This window comes from Saccostrea cucullata, unplaced genomic scaffold, assembly GCF_032062105.1.
Source record: "Saccostrea cucullata isolate Sc308-1 unplaced genomic scaffold, CSIRO_AGI_Scuc_v1 ctg11951, whole genome shotgun sequence".
NCBI lineage: Eukaryota > Metazoa > Mollusca > Bivalvia > Ostreida > Ostreidae > Saccostrea > Saccostrea cuccullata.
Genome location: NW_026922485.1, coordinates 1 through 11,967, shown reverse-complemented (window position 1 = coordinate 11,967; position 11,967 = coordinate 1). Strand labels below are relative to the sequence as shown.

General features: G+C 34.1%; 1 protein-coding gene across 1 annotated transcript; it reads left to right on the top strand.

The window, feature by feature from the left end:
- The first annotated feature begins 3,136 nt into the window (after positions 1-3,136).
- On the top strand, positions 3,137-11,964 carry LOC134261846 (uncharacterized). Its single transcript, XM_062744237.1, has 9 exons — positions 3,137-3,264; positions 4,080-4,159; positions 5,465-5,506; positions 5,701-5,751; positions 6,618-6,761; positions 6,919-7,067; positions 7,187-7,322; positions 11,568-11,651; positions 11,921-11,964. Exons 2-9 carry the CDS (start codon positions 4,093-4,095, stop codon positions 11,962-11,964), a joined length of 717 nt encoding a protein of 238 aa, XP_062600221.1. The 5' UTR covers positions 3,137-3,264; positions 4,080-4,092.
- The last annotated feature ends 3 nt before the right edge of the window (positions 11,965-11,967 follow it).

Sequence of the window (11,967 nt, the reverse complement as noted above, 5' to 3'; positions counted from 1 at the left end):
TTGAACTACTTTTCAAAATTGGTAACCATGACCATAACTTTTGAAGGGTTAGGGCTAGGGCTTCCATACTTCATAGATGTATTTTTTATGGCAAGACCTTTCATTAGATACCAATAACCTTGACCTTTTGAACTTGGAGATTTCCGTACTTATGAAAAAACTTTAACCTTGACCATAACTTTTGAATGCTAAGGGCTAGTGATATCATACTTCACATATGTAATCCTTGTGACAAGACCTTTCATTTGATATCAAGAATTATGACCTTTTGACCTTGACCTTTGAGTTAGACCTCCTTTTTAAAATCGGTAACCTTGACCATAACTTTAGAAGGATTAGGGCCAGGGCTTCCATACTTCACACATGTATTCTTTGTGGCAGGACCTTTCTTTTGATACTAATTGCTTTGACCTTGGAGATTTCCGCACTTATGAAAAAACTTTAACCTTGGCCTACTTTTATATTTCACAATTGTATTTCCAGTGAAAATACCCTACTTTGGATACCAATATATTAAAGTTTGCGTATAAGAAAAGTTTAATCTTTGCTATGTTGCCATACGGGGGCATCAGTGTTTCACAAACACATCTTGTTATGTTCCCCAAACGAAGTTGGGGAACATATTGTTTTTACTCTGTTTCTTATTATTATTATTATTATTTTTCTTCTTCTTCTTCCTGGAACTTTTTTGTCCGGGAATGATCTTGTAAACTGTTCGTCCAATGTAAGTAAAACCTTTTTAGGGTTAGTAGACATGTTATGTAGATTTGCGGAATCAAGGTCATTTTGCGCGCACGTGCTTGCAAGAGCGTGCACGTGCAACACGTGAAATGACCAATATAATAGATATAGCCACAACTGTTCTATTTTTAGATGAAATGCTTTGAAACTCATAATGTGAGGATATATTAGTAGTATAGACATGACGACATGGTAAAAATAGCAAGATCTCACGCGCATGCACGTGCACTTCGCTCTGATTGGCTGCAACTAAAGTCTCGATATCTTTCTTGTTTTTGACGAAATCCTTTGAAATTTTGAACATAGCCATGCATTAGGATATCCTACAACATGAAATAAAGCAATTATCATGAAAACACGTGCATGCACGTGCACTGCAATCTGATTGGCTGAAACTTTAAACAGCTATAACTCCCTTGGTTTTCAACCAAACAGGATGGGATTTGGAACATAGATAGATATAATGGACTTCTACAAGTAGGTATGGTCACCATGCACATGCATACACGTGCGTGTACATGTGCTGCAATCTGATTGGCTGAAACTTTAAACAGCTATAACTCCCTTAGTTTTCACCCAAACGGGGTGGAATTTAGAACATAGATAGATGTAATGGACTTCTACAAGAAGGTATGGTCACCATGCTCATGTATGCACGTGCGTGCACGTGAAATGAGTAAAATCAAACATACACTTGAATGAGCGTATTTTTTAAATAATTTTGGATTAAATACTTTAATATTCAGTGTATTTAAAATATAGATTTTGTAGACAAGATGATATGGTCATGACGCAAATGCATTCACATGTGCACGCGTGCAATGCTAAAGTTTAAATGATTTTTGTACACTTCTTTGTAAATGTTGTTAAAATCTCAGGTGCATAGAGTTTGTCTTATTTAATGAAGATTACAGGGAATATGGCACCAAAAGTGAGTTGGGGAGCGTTTGGGGAACATCTGTAACGGTCCCCGTTACAATTAGCACTAGTTGAACTTGTTATTAAAGACCAATTACCTCCTTTTAACTTTTTTTGCGGTATGAAAATAAGATTTCAGAGTTAAGGCTCTTTTATATGTGTGTGTTTGTTTGCTTGTTCGTTTGTTAAGATTTTTCAGCCTTAGGTGCTTGTCAATTATTTTTGTGTCTGGCCCCCCCCCCCCCCACTTTGAAAAACATATTCGATCAAACAACACGTGTATGTAATCAATAAGGAATTTTGGATCATAGGTTAAATCTACAATCCAAAACTTTTGAAATCACAAAGTATAATTTTACCAACAAATTCTGACATGGGCCATATCATCGTTCTGTTCTACTCTTTGTGCCTGTGATTCTAACCATTGTCTTTGTTGCATTTTGACAACATACCAACCAATCTAGTAACATGTAATTATTTACGCGGATCTTTTACATATATAGAATTTCTGATAGTACACTGTAGTGCCATGCATGTGCATATGTTTGTTAATTATGTTTCCATGATTGCAATGTTTGTTAAGTGGTGCGTGAAGTGCAGTTGCATATTTTTACATTTTGACTTGGCGATTCATAAAAGGAGGTTATATTTTTTAGTAAAGGTACAAGAAGTGCATGTCAGTATAGCTATCTGGTATATGTATTTAAATCTAAACCGCAATTGACATTACCTCTGCTGCATGGTTTAATTCTCTGTATTTATGTTTACATAATGGCTTTTTGAAATATAAGTGGTTTGAAAATGTTGTTGATGGAAATAAAGTTTCTAATACAATGAAATGTTAGGCTACTGTAGGGCTAAAAGAAATGTATGAAGATTCTTCCATTTTCTTGCACTTTCTTTGTAACAAAAGCAATATGCATTATAACGTCATTAATATTAATTTTTTAGCTCGTTTGTTCTGATGTATTTTACATATGGTCCTGGACCTGATTTACTTTTGTAAAAAAAAAAGGTCTTTTACTTTAATAGTTTTTTTTTAATTGGAGAAGTTCACGGGTGGATGGGACTTTAAGAGATCTGTCTAATTAGGTACAAATTAAAATACATGTGTGTATGAATGCTTTAAGGGTAATGGTCGTGATCCTGTTACGAGTAACTGTCAGAGTTCATAGCAATTCAAATCAAAATAATAATTATCTGTAGATTTTAGGATAAAAATGTCTAAATAAAGATTAAATATAGAATTTAGCAAAAAACGTGACCGAGGTACCCCGCCATTTTTCCTTGTGAATTTAAAAAAGTATGTATATACATGTACATGACTGGCAATTTTTTTTTACCAGTACATTTTCCATTCTAGGGACACAATGTTTACGTATATATGTACCGTTTTTACATTAAAATACACAATACAATGATTGAAATATGTTAAATAAATAACTCTCACAGCTGATTGCGTAAACTGATTACTGTATATATATCATTTCCTCTACAGATGACGAGATCCAAAGGCGACGCCGAGTGTAATGATCTGTGTTAATTTCGGTGGCTGTTTATTAATACTTATCTCCGACTAGGACAATGTAATGGAAACATTACCATGTAAGTATACAGTGCATGTCTGTGGAAAATTATCTTTAAAAGTTAGAGGGGTCGTTTTCCACCCTATAAACGCAATGCTTCTGTATATTGTTAAAATGAAAGTAACTTATTAAATATTCATAAAATGTGTGAAATATTAATTTGACCTAATGTGTTTGAAATACTGTATTTTATTTTGGAGTTATCAATATGCATGTACGATTTTTTTCCCTCTAAATATACACTCTCGATCTGTTCAAGAGGAGAAAGGAAATAGAAAGTTTTTTTGTATAGAACATACTGTTTTATGGATGCTTCTAGATGCAAGTTTTTTTTAGCTTATAATTTATCAATAATTTTGTATATTTAAAAAATTGATATTCTCCTTTTAGACGTATATAGTAAAAAAAAAAAAAATCTATTTTTATCACAGGTAAAGAGTAGGAGTTTCATTTGATAAAGAAATGTTCTGTTTTGTTTTAAATATTGGACATTGCATAAACTCTTACAAATCGAAACAACTATATTAAGCCCGATGGTTAATAAAAATTGTAGCAAAAGTCTAAATAACATATATTTAGTACAAATAAAACTTAATGATTTCCCTTTTTATAATAACGGAAAATATATACGTTTGGAAAAAAAAAAAAAAAAAAAAGCTGATCCATAAATATGCATAATAAAATGATTATAACATGATTTGCCTGGTTTGTTAGAAAAATGTTTGATGGTTTGGATTTTTTTTTAATTTTTAAATATACCCTAAAAACTTTACCTCTTAATTTAAAGTAAAATAATACCCGGTAGTGCTAAAACAATTATTATTTTTTTTATAGATATGAATCATTGATGGCTGGTTGGACTTGCATCAAGTGTACGATTTTAGTTGCATTGATTTCGTCAGTCAAAGCCGAAGGTCAGAGGGATTTTTCTATGATTATATATAAAACCGGTATACCCTACGTGTATGTATGCTGAAAATTAACATAATATGCTTGAGTGCATGTATATATTTTTTAAGGTATTATAGTATGGCATAGAATAATGATTGCTCATTTGTTATGAAATATACTCAGTACTCAATTTTTATGTTATCTTATTGAAATTTTTTGAAGAGGGGGGGGGGTCTTATATTGGATTCAAATGCAATCTCCCTAGTGACAATGTATGGCAAAGCCCGTTCAACTATTTGAACCTTAACATATATAATATCTATGTAAACTTTTTAAGTTTCCTTTAAAAATGGACACAAATACACTGTATAAGCAAATGTGTGTAGTTGTGAACCATTTATTCGTTCCGAATTACGGAATATCGCCAGAGAGGTGGAATTGTATTAATATTACCATTTAAAAGAGCTTTTACTTGGTGTAAAGAAGCTTCCCCAAAGTCCCAGAAGTCAATATGTTTACGATCTTAGCAACCACTAAAAGTTCGGCGCCAAAGAACGATTACTGAAGTGCACAAAATAATCAAACATAAACTGAATTGTGTAATAATTTCAAAATGGTTTTCAATACAAATATGACCTTGTTTATATGATATTATACATTTAGTAGGAATACCGTATACATTAGGTACTTAGTTTTCTTTCCAAACCATATATTTAATATATTTATTAGATCTTAGTAAACGGATATAACTTTTTTGTCAATGCCAACACAAGGTTTGAAGAAAGTTAAACTGATCTTTGGCATACGGAAATGAATCATTTACAGAAACCGTTTCAAGCCATGGTTCGGAGTCCGCATATAGCTCTCTCCAGGGTTCGGGAGAGGATCGAACATAATGGCCGTGGTTTGCGACAATACATTTCAGATAGCCCAAGTTTAAAAGAATGTTCGCTGTCTGTCGTACTGTAAAGTCAGCTGGGGTGAAATTGTACTTTTAAAAAGTGCTATTAGTGGCGGATCCATGAATCTTGAAATCAGGGGAGGGGGTGACCAGTTAGGGGTCAGGGTAGGGGCCCACAACAACACCAGAAAAATTGATATATTAAATCATAAGTATATTTAAGACGAAAAAGGGGGAAGGTGCCCCCCATCTTAATATGCCAGTGCCTTTGTTAAAGAATTGAAAGTTACTCTCCCTTATGATATCGTACTTACATGATGACTGTTAAACATTTTAGTTCGTATCTCAAATTCGTAGTTCAAGCTTAAATATATATGGGATAATGAAAATTTGGAGGAAATGTGCAACTAGAGAATTTATATTTCAGAATGTGCAGTAAAAGTAGAGCAGATTGTCAGAAGGGAAGAGCGTAAGTCAATATTTCAATATTTTCTATTTACATGTATATTCTTTTCTTGAATCTTGTACACAGGACGGATTTTGTATGCAATGTAGGTAAAATTTTCTTAGGGATGATAATATATAGACATACGGGTATATTTAAAAAAAAATAAAAGAGATTAATTATTGTCTTTGTATTAATTATGTTTTTCCCTATTGCAGCATTTTTCAATAGAACAAACTATCGTGAAAGATGTAAACTTCCAATTGATGGTGAGAGTTCATTTAAAAAATTGATATCTTTGTTAATAATAATATGATAAAGCTATTTTCATCAAGTCAAATATATTACAAAATTTTAGTCCTAACATCTCATAATACATGTATCTTATAGGATTCACAGGCACCTGACAAATGGATGCCCCCCTCCCTCCCCCCCCCCTCCAGTTAAGATTTTGATTATAGATTGGCCTTATATGTATATAAAATACTAGTCTAAAAAGTATTTTTACACAACTTATGAGGCAAATCTCTTCATCTTAATGAAAGTGGAAAATGATATCAGATATCGAAATAAAAGATACATGCAATGATAGACTAGGAAATCATGCATTTTTGATAATTTTTTGTGCCTAATAAAATTCTCAGAAGCTGAAGGGGGTGGGGGATTACACGATCCATTCGTCAGGTGCTTGTGATTGGAATTGTTCTGTAGGTTGTGTAATAAATATTCAATTCCCTGCCCTTGCTCAGGATTGCATATAGTACTACACAAAGATATACAGTTCAAGTGGCCTTTCTTTTTTCAATCTCGATGAGCAGTGTTGCATTAGAAGGTCTCCAATTACTATAAAACTGTGCTTCTACAGTTTACATATATATCAATGTACTATGAAATAGACTTAATTAAGACACTTATTTCCGTTTAGCTGTGTAGCAAAAGTACTTTTAACATATGCGAGTCTATTTAAATGCCACAACCTGTACTTTTTTAGTTTATATTTGACTTCAACAAAACTTGCTACAAATTTAGGTTCTATATATAATTCTTTAAATGTTAATGTAATATTAATAATCTACATTTCTCTTATGCAAGTAAAAGTAGTGTTAGAATTTCATCTGACACGTCTGCTTTGTAGGTTTCACAGAGAAAAGAGCACAGTGTAACGGCTACTTTCTTCACCCAAAATGTATATGTTCTTTTTACATGTACGAATTAGGAATAAAGGATGTGTGTGATCTTTCCGATCCCAAGAAGAATGGTAGCTTGGACCATGTGACAGGTAGGTTTTATATACCACTAGGAAGAAAAAACGTTTTTTTTTTATTTTATTTATTTATTTAATTATTTTATTTTTTTCTATTATTTTTATGTTTTTTTTTTTAATATTTCTTACTCTAAAAGGAGTTAGTGCAAGTACTCTAATCTTTTCTTTCCAGTGGATTTCTGTAGAGAATATAGCTTCACAAAGAACGGACCATGTCAGAACAATGGCACATTAATTCCCTCCTCAGATTTGGCCTCCTTGGATGCAAAATGTGAATGTAAGGAAAACTATAAAGGAGAATTTTGCGACGAGTATTACGGGGTACGTTTTTTTATTGCAATTCCTGCTTAATCATAAAATGAAATTAAAAAAAAATAAGTAAAATATTAAAGCAATTAACATACAATTGTAAATAATCCATAATACTAATTTTAATTTAGAAAATTAAGTGTCGAGATACCAACCCCGGCGTGAAGTCGCCCCCAGGCTGTGATGAAAAGGGATTCAATGGCCGATATTGTGTCCTTAAAATTCAGGGAGTCAGCTTTTGGTGTGATTCGGAGTCCCCTGTTTCAGGTAAAGGTTCGAAACGATCTTTTTTGTAGAAAGTATTCATTCATACATTGTCCAATACCCATGGAAAATCGAAGCTTTTACTAAACAATCATACATGTAAGTAAAATACAAGGTCACCAGTGGGTATCCAGTTTGTAAATACATTTTCCTTAGTATAATCAGTCGTGGATCCAGGAATTTTTTCCGGTGGGGAGGTTGTCCATCCCCATAAAAAAATATTTCCAGACAAGCCAAAAAAACACAACTCGCCCAAACGTGAAAAACTTATTTCGTGTGTGTGTGTGAGGGTGAGGGTGTGTATGTGGGGGGGGAGGGGGAGGGGGGGGTAGTAGTTTTGAATTCTAATGCTTCTAACCTTTACCTGACTGTTTATACCAACTTAACACCGATCGGCATTGTGGAGGGTGTCTGCGTTTTCTAGAGGGATTGAAGGGCACATTTTACTTGGTTAAGTATATGAATTTAATAACTGCAAATTCCGGGGGGGGGGGGGGGGTTTACAGTCCCTCATCTTGACACACACACACCCCCCCTCCCACCACGAAATTTCTGTTTTAAAAAATATGCTTTTTAAACATTAAAAAATCCACTTGTTATAAGCCACTTATTGATAAACAAAAATAGAAAATGAAACTGTTTCAATATCCTGATAGCATAACCCCCCCCCCCGAAAAAAAAATACAAATTGGATGAAAAGAAGTTTAAATCAGGTGCATTTTCAGTGAGTCAGTGGGCAACTGCAAACAAACAAATTTTTACTTTAGGCTTTGGGCATATAACAGCTGGCAAACATGTTAAAAATTATATTCAATCCTTTTTAGGTCACCTGAGTCACTCAGGTGACCTATTGCCATCCGTGTTTGTCCGTCGGCGTCCGGCGTCCGTCGTCCGTCGTGTGTTAACATTTGAACATTTTCAGCTTCTTCTCTGAAACCGCTAAACCAATTTCAACCAAATTTTGTATACAGCATCTGTAGGTGAAGGGGAACAAAAATTGTGAATTTCATGGTCCCTGCCCCCCTGGGGCTTGAGGGGTGGGGCCAAAACCACTAAAATTAATGCAATCTTTAAAAATCTTCTTCTTTACTCCTGGACGTCAAGCAGTCAAACTGTTTGCATGATTGTAATCAGCAATGAGTCCTCTACCAAAATTGTGAAATTCATGGCCCTGGGGTCAGGGGTTCTAGTGCTAGGGTGGGGCTAAATAAGTAGGTAGTGAAAATGCATTATTTCTTTGAAAATCTTCTTCTCTGCTCCTGGGTATTAAATAAACCAACTAAGTACATAGTTATGATGAGCAAGAGTGCCTCTACCAAAATTGTGAATTTTATGGCCCCAGGGTCAGGGGTTCTGGTGTTAGGGCGGGGCTCTATTGATTATATAGTGAAAATACATGAATTCTTTGAAAATCTTCTTCTCTGCTCCTGGGTATTAAATAAACTAACTAAGTACATAGTTATGATTAGCATGAGTGCCTCTTCCAAAATTATGAATTTTATGGCCCCAGGGTCAGGGGTTCTGGTGATAGAGCGGGACTCTATTGATTATATAGTGAAAATACATGAATTCTTTGAAAATCTTCTTCTCTGCTCCTGGGTATTAAATAAACTAACTAAGTACATAGTTATGATGAGCAAGAGTGCCTCTACCAAAATTGTGAATTTTATGGCCCCAGGGTCAGGGGTTCTTGTTTTAGGGTGGGGCTCTAATGATTATATAGTGAAATGCATGAATTCTTTGAACATCTTATCCTTTGCTCCTGGTTAATATGCTAATGATCTAATTACATATTTAAGGCCAGGATTTATTTTATTTTCAGTTTTATAAACCCTCCGCTCAAGGTTTTGAATTTTCAGAAAAAAATACAACAATTTTTTTTTTCCCATGTCAGGGTCAATTTGAGTCGGGATCGAGATTTCAAATTTACGAACTCGCACTTCCGCTTTTACGATGAAACGGCGGGTAAATAAAGCTAGGTGACAGGTCTGAGAAGATAGCTTGGTTTAGTGTAAAATTCATCGATAAGAGTGCCATTCAAAACGTTTCACCCGTTCAAAGGACAAATTAAATGCTGACGACTTTGTTGCACAATGACATGCTGGTGAGATAATTATGTATTCGTTTCAAAAGTATCTGTCTGTAAATTATTTTCCTCCCCCGGGTTTTAAACTGCCCGTGGTAGCTATTGCATATTGCCAGCTACAGTGTTTAGGTCTTTGTTGTAGCTTACAGTATCATTCTTCAGAAAAGGGTTGCTTATGCATCAGATGTAATGAATAAAACTATGGGAGAAGTTAAGTCCATTTGAGGAAGAAATAAACAATAACCTGAAGAAATAAAAAAAATTTAACAGATTAAAAGGCAAGAATATACAAATATATACAGGCATTTAGTATCATTTGTATCAGCCAGAAAAATTATTTCACACTTAATTGAAAAAATGTTCACCCTACTCCCCTATACTCCCTGTCTGTTTTATGATAGGAATTATAATTTTAGGCATCAAGTAAATTTTAGAATAGTGTCTACACATTCACCTAACACATATTAACACATATTAAAAAAAATGAAGACATATTGAAAGACTTTTAAAGAATTGATTTTTTAAAATATATTTTGATCAACATCACAAAATTTATATAACTGGCCCAAAATGGCAGATGATGAAATAAGCAATTAAATGTTGTACTTTCCTATTTGAAAGCATTATGTTAGGATAGCATAAAAAAAAGAATGTACAAATGTTAATAATTGATTTATCAAAAAATTTTTTTATTTCCTTCTTCATAACTAAACCTAAGCATAAAAAAATTCTGGCCTTATAATGAAGAAAGGGGCCTCTTTCAAAATAGATAATTTCAGGGCTGCTGGGTCAGGGGTACCAGGGGGGTACTTTGACTAAAAATAAATTAATGCTTTGAAATCTGCCCATTGATAAGCAATGGTGCCTCTTTCAAAATTTGTGAATTTCATGGTTTTTGGATTAAAACACGAACCAAATACAATCGCTGGAAAGTTGTTACATGATACTCAGGTGACCTATAAGGCCCGTGGGCCTCTTGTTTAGCTCACCTGAGCCAAAGGCTCAAGTGAGCTTTTCTGATCAAAATTTGTCCGTTGTCTGTCGTTGTTGTAGTCGTTGTTGTCGTCGTTAACTTTCACATGTTAATCTTCTTCTCAAGAAGCACTGGGCCAATTTCAACCAAACTTGCTACAAAGTATTCTAGAGTAAAGGGGATTCAAGTTTGTTCAATTGAAGGGGCACGCCCTTTTCCAAGGGGAGATAAATATGAATTAGAGGAAAATTAATGGCATTTTTAAAATATCTTTTTCTCAGGAACCACTGGGCCAGGAAAGATGAAACTCATGTGGAATCATCCTCAAAGATGAAACTTAGGTGGAATCATTACCTCAGGTAATGTAGATTCAAGTTTGTTCAAATCATGACCCCTGGGGATAGGGTGGGGCCAATATGGCGATCAAAGTTTTACATAGGAATATATTGGAAAAATCTTTGAAAATCTTCTTCTCAAGAACCATCGAGACAGGAGAAATGAAACTCATCTGAAATCACCCTCAGGAAGTGTAGATTCAATTTTGTTCAAATCATGACCCCTGGGGGTAGGGTGGGGCCAATATGGCTGATCAAAGTTTTACGTAGGAAAATATAGGGAAACCTTTTAAATTTTCTTTTCAAGTACTTCAAAGCCATGATTAGTAATATTTATATGGAATCATCCTCAGATAATGTAGATTCTAGTTTGTTCAAATCATCATCCCCTGGGGGGGGGGGGGGGGTTAAAATTCAAGCCCCCCCCCCCTACCTCAGTAAACTTTTAGTTCTGATCTGATATGTGCTTTTTCCTAGCCGATGTGCTCAGGTGAGCACTGTGGCCCCTGGGCCTCTTGTTCTAAATTTTACTGATAGCTTAGAATGAGGAAAATTATATACTATTTTGTTCACCCCCTAATTCCAGACACATTCTTAAACCAATTAATTTGTATATTTTATCATCCCCTCAACCGTTTATAGTCACCTCTACAGGTGATGAACTATAATGATCTTTTTCAAAAAAAATATCTATCATAAGCTTAGGATTAGGAAAATTTATATACTATTGATTTTCTCTTGTAATAATAAGAGGACAATTTTTTGTAATGTATTCTAAAGGGGAGGGCACCTTTTGCTTTACTTTTAAAACCAAAATTCTGATCATTGTTTTGATTTATATTGCATATTTTTAGATAATATGGAGGACTGTTCTGTACAGAGACACCAAGCAACTAATGAAAAAATGCACGGCAGCTCAGGAACAACTAGTATGAAAGGTGGGCATATATATTAAGTTGATGTGATACCTGTACGCATTTCACTTGTTACAAAAAATTAATTTACATGTACACTGTATTTTGTCAAAGTTTAAAGTGATCTAAAGCATATAAATACTAAATTTGTTATGCTATGTACATGTTAAGATAAAAATTCTCTATTTTGAAACATTGAATATGATATCTGAAGCAAGTTTATAACTATGTAATACTAATATTTATTATTTACATCCATTCCTGGTCATGCATCTTGTTTTTCTCTCGTTTAGCTGCAACATTCCTTGTTTTTGTCACACTACTTCAAATGTTATGAATG